We start from the raw sequence: 18,048 nt of genomic DNA on the forward strand, positions 1-18,048 counted from the left end.
TAAGCAAGTATAGTAAAACATGGAATAGTTATATTTTAGTATAGTTTGTAATGATTCGGAAATTAGTTGTCAACTGTCAATTTTTTTATTATTTTTATAACAAATTTATAATTTTTTTCAATTTTCGCATGTGAAATTTTTAATTAAATTTTTTTTGATAATATTAAAATTATAAAATTATAAAAAATTTTCTAAATGTTAACTTCAGTGATAATACTGAAGTTAGGGGTAAGCTGTCAAATTAAAAAAAAATTTTTTTTAAATTAATTGGGTATTTGCATGATTTTGATATTCATAAGCTTTTGATATTTTTACATTCTATATAATTTTTTAAAATTTTTGGAAGAAAAATAATTTCGATTTTGTTCTTAAAAATTTAAATAATTTAATAAATAAAAGTGGTCCTAAATTACATAAAAGTCACGTGATGTAAAACGTGATGTAATTGGTGTGACGTCATTGTGCTGTTTGTAGCGCGTATATTTGAATGAACATTTAAAGTCATGTATAATATTTTACATTGCTAAAAACTTAAAGTTAAGTTTTTTTAATTTTAAGTTTTATACATCCTATTTTTAATGCTAGATTTTGTTGAAAATAATTAAAAGTGAAATAAATTTTTGTGAAATGTTTTTTAAATTTAAAGTGAATGTGTTTGGAGGTTATGAACATGTCAATGTTGTTATACTAAGACTTTTGAGAAGCATCAGTTCAACAGTGTAGTTTGTGATTATCAACGAATTAATAAAAATGCCTCGGCGAAAAGTGGATCCTGGTTTTAGTGAAGCACCTTTAGTTGCAACTTATCTCGCTACAAACTCTGATTTTGTATCAGCAGAAATGAAAGGAACAAAAGCTAGCATGTTCGTATATTTTAATACAGCTGTTTATTTAGATATTAGTTATAAATAAATCGGTACTTTTTTATCAACAAGTTCATTAAGTATTCATTAGCTGTTACATAAATAATATTTATTTTAATATTTTGAATTATAGATCTGGGAGAAAGTCATATGGAGATGCAGCCATTGAATATGTACAAATTAAGCTTCAGGGACCTGAATGTACTCTCAAGTGTCTTATTTGTCCTGAACACAGAGTACATAATAAATCATATAGAGTGACTGTAGTTATAAATATTGTTGATGAAGAAATTTTATTGATTCAGTGTCATGATTGCGCCGCATCGTCAGGTAAATAAAATAATTTAACAATATTCAAGTAATAAAATCATTGCGGTTATTGTTTGTTTCATAATTTCCTGCATAAACATTCATATCTAATACACACGTTATATAATATGTTAAAATAAATATTTTGATAATATTATAACCAATAATCACTTCTTGTTATACCTTTTTTAGGTGGATGTAAGCACTCAATCGCGTTTTTAATGTGGCTACACAGACGATCGGAAGAACCATCTCCAACTGATGTTGAATGTTACTGGCGTAAATCAGTTTTATCTCAAGTTGGGTCAGCAATCAAATTCATTTGAGTGACAGATTTTGATTCTGAGACAAATATTACTGCTGTACCTAAGTCTTTCAATACTTTGCAAGAATTTGTCAATAGAACAAAACAAAAAAACGTACAGAGCCAAATCTTGAAGTATTTCATCTCTGAGAATACTGAAAAAGCCTCTCAATACACAATTTATTAGTGGACTTTATTAATTTAGGAGGAACATTATGCGATAATTTTATACAATTTAGTGCAAATCGAATGTCTCCTGACTTGTGTGATAATATAGAAAAGGAAACTCAATACCAAGCAGATTGTGATCTTTGGTTTTCATTGCGGTATGGACGAATAACAGCGTCGAAAGCTTATGAAGCATCCCGCTGTAATACATCTAATGGAACGTTAGTAGAGTTGCTAGTTGGAGGTCAAAAACTACGCAATACAAAAGCTATGGAACGAGGTAAAGAACTGGAAGCTACAGTTTTACAACAAGTTGAGCAAAAGTTGAAGCGTAAATTCCAAAAGTGTGGTTTATTCTTATCCCAAAATCACCCGTACTTAGGAGCTTCTCCAGATGCAATAGATGACGAATTCGTGGTAGAAATTAAATGCCCGACGTCTCAAAAAAGCTTTCGCACTTATATTGACACTGACAATTACAATAAAATTGCAATGAAATATTTTATTCAAATGCAAATGCAAATGCTTTTCACAGGAAGAAATAAAGCAATGTTTATCGTAGCAGACCCAACTTTTGAAGAAACACGGCAATTTAAATCTATTATTATCGATTATGATTCACAAGTAGTTGAAAAATTACTAAAAGACCTAAGTAAATTTTGGAAAAATTATATTTTCAAGCGTTTATTTAATTCATTGAAATAAATTAAATTATTTAATAAAAAAATACAAAAATTGAATTCTTAATATAAATATTACATTTTTATTGAACAACAACTTTTAAAACTTATGTTTTTTGATCAATGGTCCTTGTAGATTAGTTAAAGCTGCGGCGATTGTCATTATATTATCCATCTGTGGAATAAGTTTAGAATTTACACATGAATGAGGTTCGCAAATTTCAAATTCTCGTATTCTTCTTGTTAATCTTTCAATGTGAATACGGAGACTCGCGATTCGTTTTGTTGCTAACACTTCATCATGATTTGGTTGCTTCTCAGAACTTACTGTTGGTGGTCTAATTAATGTACATTTTTTTCAACTACAAAATTTTCTATGTGTTTGAAGCCTCTATCAGCCAGTATAGCAGCGCCTGGTTTTAAACAATCCAAATATCCAGATTGAGAAACTATTTCAGCATCCGATATTCTACCACCGAATCCAGGTGAAATAAAATTAACTATGCCATCAGGTGTACAAGAAATTAAATATTTGACCGTATTGCATTTTTTGTATTCAGACCAGGTTAATGATTGTTTAACAGGATCTGTTGACTTTTCAATTTCAATTTCTAAACAATCAATGATTGATTCTACTGCTGCATAACGGCTTCGGAAACTTATTGGCAACTGAAGTTTAATTCTTGCTGATGGAGGCCATATAATAAAGTCTTTTAGATATTCTGCCATGACTGGCAAAGTCTTAGTAAAGATACGACTTATATTAGAAGTGGACATTCCAAAATCATCAGCTAAAATCGCAAAACTCTCATTCAATCTTATTTTTTTAACGTAATAAATATATCAATGTCACTTAAATTAGCCATACGTAAAATATCGATAATATCCATGCAATCACTTGGAATCCCGATGTATTTATGAGGTGACAGCCGAATTCTTTCAAATGTTTGCTTTAAATTACGCTTCTGAAATTCTTCTTGTTGAAATGCATTTTTCTACTCATTTTCTGTACTTCCATTTGATGTTAAAAATTATCTGATGAAGTAGGGAATGAACTAGCCGTTGTGTTAGAAGATAAATTCGTAGTATTAGGTGAAGGATTCAATAATTGATCATTATTAGCTGGTTGAGAAATAAAATTATGCGCATTTATATCATCAACCAACTGCTCAATTGGAGATGATGAACGATCTTTAGTCACAGGTTTACATTGAACTTTTACACTTCTGTATGAACTCCTTATTTTTACTTGGACACCAACATGGAGTTTTTGACCTCCAGTGGCAGGGGGATCGTCACAAACATTGGATTTATTCTTTTGAAAATCTTCTGGTGTATTGAAATTTGATAGATCAGAATGTAAATCGTCCATTATACCTCCTAAGTCTTGATCCAGCCGTAACTTGGCAATATTTAGATCCATTGCTTCAGTACCTACTTTATCAACTTTCATTGAAGGAGCTTGAGGATTCTCTCTACTTCCATCACCCATGCTTAATGATTTTGATTGCTCAATAAATTTATGAGGTATAACATTATTCCTGATACGTTTGTTACCACCAACCATTGTCCATTCTAGCCAATTTTCTAAATCCACTTTGAGCTAAAATGAATAAAATTCAACATCAATTCATGCAATGAGACGAAAATCACAAATTTAGGTTATGATTTTATGTAAACATTAAAATAAATTTTTAATAAATACTTACGTCAAAATGATTTTCACAACAATAAACCCGAGTTGATGATGAATAATGAGTTTTATTTCCACATGCATCTAACCAATTTTTCCGTTTAACAGAATTTAATGGAACATTTATAAAAATTTTTTCTAGTGTCGATTTACCAGTATTTCTACACGTTGGAACTATACACCAATAAAACTCATTTTTTGACGACATTTCGAGTAATTAAATAATTTTATTTTATTATAAACAACACAACCAGATCTTTTTTTAATCAATCACAATTAACACAACAATTGTTTACACCTGCTACGTGTTTACAAGAGATTGGCGCTTAAAATTTCAAATGAAATAAGCACTATGACGTCACATACACGAGATGGAGCTACTTATTCATTTAAATATCTGCTTTTTTTTTATTTATTAAATTATTTAAATTTTTAAGAACAAAATCGAAAAATTTTTTTTCCAAAAATTTTAAAAAATTATATAGAATGTAAAAATATCAAAAGTTTATGAATATCAAAATCATGCAAATACCCTATTACAATAAAAAAATGCTTCTAAAAATTTTCACTTGTAATTTTTATTAATTTTCACATGTGAAACTATTTAATTAAATATTTTTTTTTAATAATTAATTACTATAAAATTCCAAAAAAAATTTTAATATCTGTCAATTTCAGTGTTATACTTCAGTGTCATAGTTTATGTATTAAACTTAATAAAATCTTATTTTAATGTACATTAAAATTAGCAGTAGAACATTTTAAAAATTTTTTTCAACAAAATTGCATCTTTAATTTTTCAGAATTTTTACATCTAAATTTTTTTTCTAATTTTATTTTGCCATAATTTATTATTTATAAAAACTTTTAGTGCCAGTTTCTCTATAAAAATAAAATATATTGGCATCGGATAAAATTTTATCTCGGATTGAAAAACTTGCCCTTAAAGCAATAAAATTATTGTGAAAAATTTGTTATGAAAATTAAAAAAATTGATGACCTTAAAGTTAGCAGTCACTTGCTTATTTTTTAGTTTTTTTTTTTTTTTTTTTTTTTAACAAATATATTTGTTCTGAAAAATTATTTTTAAAAAATTGCATTTTTTATTTTTTTAAATTTCTACATGTCAATTTTTTTGTTACAAAAATTCTTAAAATTATCAAATATCTGCTAAATTAATTTTCATAAAAATTGACACTTGTCAGCTGACTTCCGTATCATTAGTATCATTGTTTATTACTATCCATTTGATGTTCAGTTATATAGATAATCATTTTCATCGATTATATGTAAAAAAAAAAAAAAAAAAAAAAAAAAAAAAGACAAATAATAACAATGAAATTGAGTATCAAATAATTCTTACCTGTCATTCTATCTCTTATAATATTTTTTATATATTAAGATAACACTAAAGTTGACGGAAAAATTTTTTTTATGATTTTATATCAATGAATTTATTAAAAGAAGATCCACATGTGAAAATTAAAAAAAACTTATAAATAGAAATTTTAAAAAAATTGCATTTTTAATTTTTTAAAATTTATAAATGTCAATTTTTTTAAATACTGAAGTTAGCGGTCAGCTGTCAATTTTAAAAATTTTTTTAACAAATTAATTACAATAACAAATTGCTTCTAAAAATTTTCACTTGTAATTTTTATTAATTTTCACAGGTGAAACATTTTAATAAATTTTTTTTTTAATAATTTAATTGCTATGAAATTCCAAAAAAAAATTTAATATCTGTCAACTTTAGTGTCATAATTTTTTTCTATAATTTATTTGTTAAAAAAAATTATTAAATTTCTGCTAAATCTATGACATGTAATTTAGCTGTCACTTAAAGATTTTTTAATTTTATTTAACAAAAAGATTTGTTCCAAAAAATTATTTAAAAAAAACTGCATTTTTGATTTTTTTCTAATTTCTAGATGTCAATTTTTTTACTTACTTTTTTTTTGCTGTAATTTACTTGTTATCAAAATAATTAAATATGTGCTACGTTAATTCTCATGCTAAATTTATTTCCATATAAAATAAATAAAAATTGACAGTTGTCAGCTGACTTCAGTATCATTTTATTAGGTTATATTTCAGCTGACAGGTATTAAAATTTAATTTCTTCCATTTTGTTTATTTGAATTTAAAAATATATTTCTCCCGAAATTTTGTATGTCGACAAATCCAAGTAGCGCCCTCTACCTTGAGGAAGATAAATTAAAAATAATTATTAAAATTAACGAGTTCACCAACACAGATAAAAATTTCCACACATATGACAACCATACAAGTGATTTACCCAAAATTCACGGATGCAATGATGTTGATGATGTTGATGATGATGTAAGCACAAGTCAGCCAAAGCAGCAAGAGCGAGAAAACTAAAAAAGAATAAAAGTGGTAAAAAATAAAAGATAACATATGCGCGCGCTGAGCATTCCGACATCTTGTGCACCACATGACCTCGTTGCCGTGTCCCGTGACCAGCTCACGTGAATTTCGACAAATTCAAACGTTTTTTAGCTAAAAAATAATGGACATTCTTGACAGTCATCTTGATCCACAAGACGTCAGGTAACCTAGAAGTATATTATTATTTTATTATTTTTTTATTTCTTCAATGGCATTTATTGTTTCAACAATCGTATCGTTATTCGCTTCAAGGTCATCTGTGTACAGTGCGCACTTAATTAGTTATTTTTTTTTTTTTTTTATTATTTTCTATTTATTCTAACAAACTTTAAAATTATTAACTCAATTGCTACCAGCAGTGCAATTAAAAAAAAAAAAAAATATTCATTGAATTGTTTTGTAATTATTCAACAATTATTATTATTATTATTATTATTATTATTATTATTATTATTATTATTATTATTATTATTATTATTATTATTATTATTAACGACATTAAAGTTAGCAGTCATTAGAAAATTTTTAAATTTTATTTAACAAAAAAATTAGTTCCAAAAAATTTTTAAAGTTATCAAATATCTGCTAAATTTATTTTCATTCATTATTATTATTATTATTTAATTTACAGTGGCAATTCAAAGGATGAAAATGAAACGAGTATCGTTATTGAAGAAGCTGAAATAGTCGATTGTGATTGTAAGTATTAATTTTATTCAAGTATTAATAATTATACAAAATTGATATGAATAGTTAAGCAATAATTATAAAAAAATGTGAATTTTTCTATCGCTGATGAAGCATATGATCCTCTATCAGGGGACGGAGTACCCGATGATGAATTACGTTATCAAGAAGCACTAGCTTATCGAGTTGTACAAGTAAATGGTAATTCGGTTAGCAACGAAATTGAATTACCAGTACAGCAGCATGGGAATAATTCTGTTCAAGTGTTGACGTCTCCTATTAATGGACAATTTTATATTGTCGGTGGTACTAATGAGGTGTTTACAACTTCACAAACTTCTAGATCACTTGCTCCACGCACAACGACATTACAAATTGAAACACCGAGAAATAATACACCTGGTCTAAAAAAGGTATACAAATATTTATTTTCTTAATATTTTTGTTGGTTTATTTTTGTTATTTATTTTGTTAATTATTATTAGCGTGATGATAAGAGAAGAGCAACCCATAATGAAGTTGAACGTAGACGAAGAGATAAAATAAATAATTGGATTGCTAAACTTGGTAAAATTATACCTGATTGTAGCAATAATTCGGGTACGAGTAATGGGAATGGAAGTAGCAGTGAAGGAAAAACTAATTATGAAACACAGGTAATTTTATTCTATTTTTTTATCAATGCAGTTTTGACACTTTGACTTTATTTAATTAATATTCTTATTTAAAGATAAATAATTCAAGAATTGCATCAATTAACATTAATCTTAATTTTATAAAAAAGTATGCAGTATTTATAATACTAAAGTTAGCCGACGTTTTAAATTTTCTTTTTGTTTTTTATTTATTAAATCAGAACTAAAAAATATTTTAAAAAAATTGCACTTATAGTTTTTCAAGTTTTTTTTTTAAATAAAATTTTCTTTATTTTTTTGTAATAATTTTTTCAACAGAAAAAATTTTGAATATTTTTCAGATAACGGCTAATTCAATTTTTATGCAATACTTTTTTTTTTTAAGGATACTAAAATTAATTAGCCGACGTTTCAAATTTTTTTTTTTTTTTTTATTAAATTAGAACTAAAAAATTGCACTTATAATTTTCAAGTTTTTTTGAAAATGGTAATTTTTTTAATTTTTTTGTAATAATTTTTTCAACAAAAAAAAAATTCTAAAAATTTTCAAATGTCGACTAATTTAATTTTCATCATTAAAATTGACAACTATTAGTTTTTTTAATTTTCATATGTGAAATTTTTGTATTAAATTTTGTTAGTTGCTAAAAATTTATAAAAAATTTTTTTTATATTACTTTTTTTTAGCGTTGATAAATTAAGAAAAAAAAAAAGATATAAGAACCGGAAATGATTATTTAAATATATACGAAAAAGATTAACCGGATAGAGGGTGGACAAATTAATTCAATTATCTCAAAAATAGTAGAGATAAAAATATTAAAATGATAAGATTAAATTAGTTTTACTTTAATCACTATTAATGTATAAGTTTGAATATATTTTTTAGAGTAAGGGTGGAATATTGGCAAAAGCGTGTGAATATATCACAGAATTACGTGCAGCGAATCAAGGCCTAGGACAATGTTTACGTGACAATGAAAAATTGCGGCAAGAAGTTACGGCACTAAAACAGCATGTACAAAGATTGCAACGTGAAAATGATCAATTACGCAAAGTTAATGTTGTAGTATCTAACATTAATTAGCTTACAGTTAATTTAATAGTAATCAGTTAATATTAACTGATAATTAATCATTTATATTACTATTTTGGATTTTTTTTTTATTTAATATTATTTTTTGTCGATTCTCTCTCACAATGTATCTCTCTATTTCTTTGTTACTGATTTTAACCACCTTATTATTTAAATTGTAAATATAAATATTTATCTTTAGACGCCATAATACGATTTGTTATCTAAAAGTCGATAAGTAAAATTTATCAGTTATATTTAACATTTAATTAGGCATTTAATTCTACATGGGCAATTATTGAGGCCAAAATTTTTGCCTTAATTTAAAAATTAATCGCTTAAATATTTAATAATACGGCAAAAATGTTGATTTTAGAAAAAAAAAAGTAGAAAATTTAATTTCATAGAAAAAAATATTTTTTATGATTTTTTACCATCAATATTTTCATCTTAATTTCAAAATTAAAAGCCACAATAAATTTTTCAAATTTTTTGCTTTAAAAATTTAAACAAATTTTATTTAAAAATTTTTTTATACGACTAATATATTCGCCGTAATATAAAAAATTTAATTAATTAATTATTTATTGATATTTTAAAATTGAAGCAAAAATTCTGGACCTGCTAATTATTATTATTATTAATAATAATGAACTTATATTATAAAAAAAAAAAAAAAAAAAGTAATTTATTGTAACTAGCCAATGCATTTTTTAGTCAATTAAATTAAAAAACATTTTTTAAATAAAAATTATTAAAATTTAATCTCAGATTAAAATAATCCATGGCTGTAATTAACGTCAGAAAAAATTACTAAGAAAAATTTTATATTTCTGACCATTAAAATATATTAATTTAAAAAAAAAAAAAAAAAAGTAATAATTTTTAATTCAAGATTTTGAAAAAGTAAAATTACTTTTTTAAATAAAAATAATATAAGTTTAGTTTACCCCATGTAAAATTTAAAATAAACGGAGTGAAAGACAAATTATTGATAATGGCTGTATGAAAAAAATTATGCAATCTTATTAAATAGAAATGTAATATATCGTTAATGTATATACCGCGGGGTTATTGTTATATTATTATTAAAAAAAAAAATAAAAAATAAATAAAACTATTTTTTTTAATCCTTTAATTAAACTTATAAATAGCATAATGAATTTTTTTATATTTCATTGAATTTTTTTTACATATCGTACAATTCAATTAATATAAGCGCTGGTAAATAATAAAAATAACAGGCAATTATCTTGATTTAATTATTAATCAAATAATATTAATACATTTAAACTCAAGTAACTAAATATAATAATTAATAGATGACAAAAACCAGCACACCTCATACTTTTAAAACGTTATTTATTATATATAACATATCAACGTAATTATTGTTATTATATAGTATTTTAATAATTAAATAAATTTTTTATTTATTTAACATCTAAAATTAAATCTTTCCATCAATTATTATAATTTGCTCTATATTTATTTAAATTCTATCATGTTAACATAATATGATACAATAGCTAATACTTTATTTTTAGTAAATTTTAGGCAGTAACACATCTTTACTCCAGATTACTCAATTCTACGATATAACTGTACTCAATAGAAATAATCGAATAATTAAAAAAAAAAGACAAATTTACTAAATTCATTCACTACTCGATACTAACTTTATTCAACGCTAAGTTTAGTCGGTACTAACTGTATTCAATTATATCTTGGCTCAATAGTATATTAGAAGTGTTGACGCGCTTTTAAAAATCTTATTTAATTTTTTTTTATTTAACTATAAAATCGAACGCGCTTTTGTCAAAATATTCATTATTGACAATTTATTTGATCAATATTTTTAAAAACTTTACTCTTGAATATTTAACCGTTGCTATAGTAACCGTTGCTATGGTACTCATTGCCATAGTAACCGTTGCTATGGTAAACTTTTCTATAGCAACCGTTGCTACGTAACCGTTGTTATGGTAAACTTTTCTATAGTAACCGTTGCTATGGTTACTGTTGTCATAGTTACCGTTGCTATGGTACCCATTGTCATAGTAACCGTTGCTATGATAAACATTACTATGGTTACCATTGCTATGATAACTGTTTCCATAGTAACCGTTGCTATAGTAATTGTTTTCATAGTAACCATTACTATGGTAATCGTCAACGATTACTATGGAAAAGTAACCGTTACTACAGTAATCGTTGCTATGGTAACTGTTTCCATAGTAACCGTTGCTATGGTAAACATTGCCATGGTAACCATTGCTATGGTTACCGTTGCTATGATAACCGTTGCCAAAGTGGTCACCATAGCAACGAAAAGCGACAAAAATTAACACTTTGTTAAGTGAAAGAATTAAGTAGTTTTTTTTTTTTTTTAAGTTACTCAATTTTTTAAGTTGAGTACAGTATGTCGCAGAGTTGAGTAATCTGGAGTAAAGATGTGTTACTGCCAAATTTTATATGGAAAGCTGCTTAAAAATTTGTTATCATACATTATTTTTTAAAACTCTCATTTAATTTTTTGCGGATTTAAATCCCAAAAAAAAAAATTATTAACAATTATTTTTATACATTTTTGCTCATTGATAAAACTTGATAACTATTAATATTAATAACGATTAATTTTATCAACTTTCCAGTAAAGAAATTTAATTAAAGTTGATATTTATTTTTCATTCAAGCCTGATATTTAATTTTTATTAATTGTTTGCACATGATTACCAGCTCATCGTGCTTTTAAGGACGTTCCACCTTTATCATTTATTTATTGTCTCGATTAACATCTATTAAAAAATTAAAAAAAAAAAAAAAAAAAAAAAATTTTTTTCGCCTCTAAAAAATGTACTTTCAATTATTGTAATTATATACAAGGATGTAAAAATAATTGTTTTATAATCGAGGCATTAGGTGGAATCGTTGATCAATATTTATTTAAATCTATAATTTAAAAATTAATTTTAATCTATACACGTTATTAAAATATCCGGAATGCAATTTAATATTAGTATTATTATTTTTAATAAATAATATGTTTATTATTTTTATTATAAATAATAATTAATGTGTGCCGGTTCGTTGGAACGACCTTAAACAACTGGTATTTTAAACACATTTAAATAATACCTAATTGTAGTAATAGTATACAAGTGAGACTCTATCTATTAAAAAAAAGAAAAGTTGTTTATGAAAACAAAGAATAAATATTCACATTTTTTTTTTTTTTTTTAATTAACTATAAATACCGAAAAAATTTTTGTTCTTTGAAGAAAAAAAAATGATCTTTTAAAACTTGAATTAAAATATCTAAAATAGATAAAACCTCACTTTTACTCCATTTACTTTTCTTATTGTTTGTTTTTATTATAATTAAATATTATATATATATATATATATATATATATATATATATTTTTTTTTTTTTTTTTCTTTAATATTAATTTATATATGGATTGAATTAATCTTCCAAATTTCTGAAAGCTTGTTGAATATCTTCATACAATTGATCAAAGTCTGATCTGATTTTAGCCTCACCATCTTTGACTGGATCCTGTTAAAATAAAAAAATTTTTATTAAGTAAATATAATGATAATAATAATAATAATAATAATAATAATAATAATAATAATAATACTTTACATTTAAAAATTATCATTATTGTTATTAATAAAAATTAAAAATTTAATTTTATATAAAATGTTAAAGATCCAAAAAAAATTTTTTCTTGAATCATTCGTTGGATTAATAATAATAATACTTTATATCTAAAAATTATTATTATTATTATTATTATTATTATTATTAATAAAAATCCAAAAAATTTTTTTTTCTAATTTTGTTTGGATTAAAATAATAATAATAAATAATTACCTTGAATTTCATAGAACTTAATTGATATAATATATTTCCCATACTATCACGAATAACATTCCATGTAATTTTATTATCAGATTGAGCTGTAGATTCAACAGCATGTCTAGCCATATCGTAAAATGCAATCATGTTACGTAACATGCCCACTGTTTTATAGAATGGACAGAAACGATCGTATGGTGAATAACTACAAAAACAAGATAAAATTAATTAACATCTTAATTAATATAATTTATGAAAAAATGACAAAAAAATGCATACCTGTTTTGTTGTAAGAAATCATCTTTTAATAATTTAGCAACTTCCAATGTAATTTTATCAGTTTCAGCAAGTGAAGCTTTACCAACTAACTGTACAATTTCAGAAAGATCTTCTTCCTCTTGAAGAATTTCTTTCACTTTAGTACGCAGTGGGACGAATTCTTGGAAATTTTTGTCGTAAAAATCGTCAAGAGCACGCAAATATTTACTGTACGAAATTAACCAATTGATAGAGGGGAAGTGTTTGCGCTGAGCTAATTTTTTATCAAGACCCCAGAACACTTGGACGATACCCAGTGTTGCACTGGTAACAGGGTCTGAGAAGTCACCTCCAGGTGGTGATACTGCACCAACAATACTCACGGATCCTTCACGGTCAGGATTACCAAGACATTTAACTCTAAAAATCAATTAATAAATTAAAAATAAAAATAAATTAATAAATTAATAAATTAAAAATAAAAATAAATATTGTTAAAAAATAAATTAAAAATAAATATGGTTACCTTCCAGCACGTTCATAGAAACTGGCAAGACGCGCTCCCAAATAAGCTGGATAACCAGAGTCAGCAGGCATTTCAGCCAAACGTCCTGAAATTTCTCTCAAAGCTTCGGCCCAACGAGAAGTTGAATCCGCCATCATAGAAACATTGTAACCCATATCACGGAAATACTCTGATAGAGTAATACCCGTGTAAATAGAAGCTTCACGAGCAGCTACAGGCATGTTGGATGTATTTGCGACCAGTGCAGTACGCTTCATGATTGATTCGGTAACACCGTCAATTTCAACTGTCAACTCTGGGAAATCACGCAGTACTTCGGACATTTCGTTACCACGTTCTCCACAACCGACGTAAATAATTACGTCAGAGTTCGAGTACTTTGACAGAGCTTGGGAGATTACAGTTTTACCACAACCAAAAGCACCAGGTATGGCTGTTGTTCCTCCTTGGACACATGGGAACAGAGAGTCCAATACACGTTGTCCTGTCAAAAGTGGATGGTTTGCTGGTAATTTTTCAGTTACTGGTCTTGGTTGACGTACTGGCCAAACCTAGTCATTATAAAAAAAAATTTTTTTTTCATTAATTAATTTTAATTTAATTTAAATTAGCATTAGAGAATTTTTTTATTAATAAATTATGTATAAAAAATTTAATTAAATAATGAATTTTGTTAAATTGCACTGTAATTTTTTAAATATTGACGTTTTTAAAGATATGAGCTCATCCCGATGTTGCACTCATCAAGAGCTTTCATTTGAGTACCCACATGCATTTTTGATATATTTTTCATATATACATATATATGATATATGTAAATATGTAAAATATATGAAAAATTGATATGGGTACTTAAATGAGAGGCTTCGATGAGTGTAATGTCGAGATGAGCTTATATTTTTAAAAATGTCAACAGTTCACAAGATATTTGTTAAAATGCTCTGTACTTTTTTAACTACTGACATTTATAGAGATATAAGTTCATCCCGAAGTTACACTCATCAAGAGCTTTCATTTGAGTACCCACATGCATTTTTGATATATTTTTCATATATTTATACATATATATATAAAACATATATATAAATATATAAAATATATGAAAAATTGATGTGGGTACTTAAATGAAAGGTCTTGAAGAGTGTAATCTCGGGATGAGCTTACATCTTTGAAAATGTCGATAGTTCACAAGATACAAGGTCATTTCTTAATTATGTATCTAGAGGTAGAGTATTTTCGAATGCAGCTTAAATACTTATTATTATAAATTGACTATTGGTAAGAATGATATGAAACCTTGAAAATACACAAATTCAAGTCAAGACTTTTACAACGATACACAGGTCTCAAAATTTTGCTTACTTTCTTAATGACATTGATTTTTTTAAATCTTTTTAAGATAAAATTTATTCAATAAATTTTTCTTTCTATAATTTATTAATTAAAAAAGTTTCTAAAAATTATCCAATGTTTCAATAATAAATTTAATTATAAAATATAAAATAAATTACCTGCAACATAGTGTATTTATTTCTTTCACCATCAAATTCAGTTTCCAAAATAACATCATCAACAGTGTAATTACCAGCTGGTGCAATATAAGTGACTGTTCCCTTGCTCTTGGGTGGTAAAATCATTTTATGTTTAACAAGAGTATTTTCGTGAACAATTCCGTACAAATCACCACCAGTCATATGGCTACCGGTTTTAATATTCAAAGGATTGAACTCCCAAGACATGGTACGTGATAAAGATGGTATATTAACACCCTTAGGGATGTAAATAGATCCAGACAGCTCGTGAATGTCTTTCAGTGGACGTTGGATACCATCAAAAATACTGCCAAGAATACCTGGACCAAGTTCAACTGACAAGGGCTTACCAGTTCGGAGAACTGGATCACCTACTGTAACTCCTGATGTCTCTTCGTATACTTGAATAGTCGCCATATCACCCTCCAAACGAATGATTTCTCCTACTAGTTCGTAGTAACCAACACGGACCAGTTCGTACATAGCTGATCCGGACATTCTCTCTGCCGTAACGACTGTAATTTTTTTATTTTTATTAATAAATTATTTTTAAAAAATTTTTACCGCAAATTCAAAATTAATGATTCTATTTTTTTAAATTGTGGCTAAAATATTGGTCTTAAAAAATTTTTTTTCAAATAAGGTTGCTCCAAATTTAATTTTATAAAAAAATTGTTTTTTATGTTTTTTCTTTAGAATCAATAATTTCACTGTAATTTTAAAATTAAGATTTATAATTATTATAAAATTTGGAACTTTTTTTATAGATCTTAATTTTGGAATTACAGCAAAAATATTAGTTTTAATAATTGTGAGGGTGAATTTAGCATGACATTAAATTTAGCTGTCACTTCACAATTTTTTTAATTTTCTTTATAAATAAATTACTGCAAAAAAAAAAATTTATTAAAAAACATATTTTTTTGTTAAAGAAAATTAAAAATTTGTCAAGTGACAGCTAAATTAAATGTCATAAATTTAGTAGACAGCTAATTTTTGAGAATTTTTAGATTAATTTTAACTTAATGGTTGTAAAAAAAATCTAAAAAATTGCATAGAAAAAACTTATACAAATTTCTATATGCATTTTTTTATACTATTTCTTTTGAAAAAAATAAATTGTTTATAAATTATTAAAAAATTATCAGATGTCTTCTAACTTCACACTCATTAATAATTACCAGGTCCAGATACTGCGTATACATATCCAAACTTCCCCTCACGATGTTCGTTTACTATTTTCGGTAAAGATGTCATTGTTGATTGTTTTTGTTTTAGTTTTTCCCTTTATCTGTAAATAAATTTTAAAAATAAATAATAATGATAATAATAAATCACTTGAAGATAAATTTAATTTTATATTTTGACATAATATTTGTAACTATAAAAAACTCCAATAAATTAATTTTATTTGAATAATTAAGTAACTAAGACGTTTAAAAATAAATCTCCAAATAAAAACCAAAATAATTTTTTTTTAACAATGTCCTTCAGTAATATGTTAGAAATGAACATGTACTTGTGGATTCACGTGAGCAATTCGAAATGTAGGCGTAGCCCAGCCAGTGCGCGAGTGTCTCAATAAAATAATATATCATACCAGTAAAAATATATATAAATTTACAATTAATGTATTTTATTGTAATAATATAAAATACATTTTTAAAATAATTACTTAATTATAAAACTATTAAAAAATAATTTTGAATTAATTAACAATTGGCGGATGTTCAATTAAAAATAATAAGAGATAATTGTATGAGACGGGCTATGGCGTAGACGATCAATAGCCGCAAATATTTGTTAATACTTAAATAAATTTATTATTTATTTTTATTGTAACTTGTTTGATTATGATTGTTATTATATTAATAAAATAGATGTAAATTTATTTAAATTTTGTTATTTGTAATATTGTTAAAAAGTGAAATAAAAAAAAAACAACTTACAGAGATAGGACAGTAGTACTACTGCTGACACACGTATAATCCAACACTCAACCAAGCAAAGGCAAGCTGAAGCTGGGGCGAGCCTTACCAGTCAGTTCAGCTATCACAAGACTCAGGTCAGCTGACTAGTATCTGCTCCCGTTTTCATGTTCAATTTCTGACGGCTGTGACGTCAGCAGCCAGCTTTACAGTTCAAGCTGAGGTAATGTAGAGGGAGGTGTTCCAATGCGCAATGCGCGGTAGCAAATGTATAATTTGAAATAAAACTTGCAGGTGGCGCCACATGTAATGTTTTTTAGTTTTTTAAACAAGACACTGAAGTTATAACATTAAAGTTAGCTGTCACTTCATAAATGTTTTAATTTTTTTTAACAAATAAATTATAGCAAAAAAAAAATTATTTTAATGTCATAACGAGACACTGAAGTTAACTGTCAGTACAAATTTTTTATAATTTTATAACAATTAAATTATTATTAAAAAATTTTATTATGGTGAAGTCAGCTGACAGCTGTCATTTTTAAACGTTTTTATATGACATTAAAGTTAGCTGTCACTTGACAATTTTTTAATTTTCTTTAACAAAAAAATTTGTTCTAGAAAATTATTTTTAAAAAATTGCATTTTTAATTTATTAAAATTTCTACAAGTCCGTTTTTTTAACAACTTTTTTTTTACTATAATTTATTTGTTAAAAAAAATTGTGGTGACAGCTAAATTTAATGTCATTTATTTTATTTATTAAAAAAGGTTGTTCCAAAAAATAATTAAAAAAAAAAATGCATTTTCTATTTTTTTTAATTCCTACATATCAATTTTTTTTGCCATAATTTATTTGTTATAAAATTAAAAAAATTTTTAAATATATGCTATATTAATTTTCATGTTTTTATATAATACTGAAGTTAGCGGTCGGCTCTTAATTTTAAAAATTTTTTTAATAAATCAATTACAATAAAAAAATTCTTTTAAAAATGTTCACTTGTAATTTTTATTAATTTTTACATGTAGAAATTTTTAATTTAATTTTTTTTTATAATAATTTAACTGCTGTAAGTATCTAAAAAAATTTTTTTTTTATTGTAATTG

The 18,048-nt window shown here is 25.3% G+C and overlaps 5 protein-coding genes across 7 annotated transcripts; 3 read left to right on the plus strand and 2 right to left on the minus strand.

Annotated features, from left to right (window-relative positions):
* The first annotated feature begins 40 nt into the window (after nucleotides 1-40).
* On the plus strand, nucleotides 41-1,633 carry LOC141534137 (uncharacterized). Its single transcript, XM_074253284.1, has 4 exons — nucleotides 41-228; nucleotides 647-863; nucleotides 997-1,193; nucleotides 1,365-1,633. Exons 2-4 carry the CDS (start codon nucleotides 751-753, stop codon nucleotides 1,496-1,498), a joined length of 444 nt encoding a protein of 147 aa, XP_074109385.1. The 5' UTR covers nucleotides 41-228; nucleotides 647-750; the 3' UTR covers nucleotides 1,499-1,633.
* A 92-nt stretch (nucleotides 1,634-1,725) lies between these two features.
* Nucleotides 1,726-2,905, plus strand: LOC141535321 (uncharacterized). Its single transcript, XM_074255189.1, has 2 exons — nucleotides 1,726-2,268; nucleotides 2,885-2,905. The coding sequence occupies exons 1-2, from the start codon at nucleotides 1,726-1,728 to the stop codon at nucleotides 2,903-2,905; spliced, it is 564 nt and encodes a 187-aa protein (XP_074111290.1).
* A 443-nt stretch (nucleotides 2,906-3,348) lies between these two features.
* On the minus strand, nucleotides 3,349-4,533 carry LOC141535322 (uncharacterized). Its single transcript, XM_074255190.1, has 2 exons — nucleotides 4,034-4,533; nucleotides 3,349-3,927 (listed from the first exon to the last, which is right to left on the minus strand). The coding sequence occupies exons 1-2, from the start codon at nucleotides 4,223-4,225 to the stop codon at nucleotides 3,349-3,351; spliced, it is 771 nt and encodes a 256-aa protein (XP_074111291.1). The 5' UTR covers nucleotides 4,226-4,533.
* A 1,859-nt stretch (nucleotides 4,534-6,392) lies between these two features.
* LOC141534135 (upstream stimulatory factor 1) lies at nucleotides 6,393-9,948 on the plus strand. 3 transcript variants are annotated; one of them, XM_074253280.1, is made up of 5 exons: nucleotides 6,393-6,591; nucleotides 7,061-7,128; nucleotides 7,225-7,529; nucleotides 7,602-7,772; nucleotides 8,641-9,948. In XM_074253280.1, exons 1-5 carry the CDS (start codon nucleotides 6,551-6,553, stop codon nucleotides 8,836-8,838), a joined length of 783 nt encoding a protein of 260 aa, XP_074109381.1. In that variant the 5' UTR covers nucleotides 6,393-6,550; the 3' UTR covers nucleotides 8,839-9,948. The 3 variants fall into 3 exon arrangements, with proteins under 3 accessions (XP_074109381.1, XP_074109382.1, XP_074109383.1); XM_074253281.1 differs by having other exon boundaries at nucleotides 7,231-7,529; XM_074253282.1 differs by having other exon boundaries at nucleotides 7,249-7,529.
* A 223-nt stretch (nucleotides 9,949-10,171) lies between these two features.
* On the minus strand, nucleotides 10,172-17,111 carry LOC141534134 (V-type proton ATPase catalytic subunit A). The gene is made up of 7 exons (XM_074253279.1): nucleotides 16,960-17,111; nucleotides 16,192-16,301; nucleotides 14,990-15,525; nucleotides 13,479-14,029; nucleotides 12,974-13,372; nucleotides 12,710-12,899; nucleotides 10,172-12,388 (listed from the first exon to the last, which is right to left on the minus strand). The coding sequence occupies exons 2-7, from the start codon at nucleotides 16,265-16,267 to the stop codon at nucleotides 12,296-12,298; spliced, it is 1,845 nt and encodes a 614-aa protein (XP_074109380.1). The 5' UTR covers nucleotides 16,268-16,301; nucleotides 16,960-17,111; the 3' UTR covers nucleotides 10,172-12,295.
* Nucleotides 17,112-18,048: the final 937 nt, after the last annotated feature.

The sequence above is a fragment of the Cotesia typhae genome, unplaced genomic scaffold, assembly GCF_013202065.1.
Source record: "Cotesia typhae breed Kobodo isofemale line unplaced genomic scaffold, CoteBio_Ctyphae scaffold_13, whole genome shotgun sequence".
NCBI classification, from domain to species: Eukaryota; Metazoa; Arthropoda; class Insecta; order Hymenoptera; family Braconidae; genus Cotesia; species Cotesia typhae.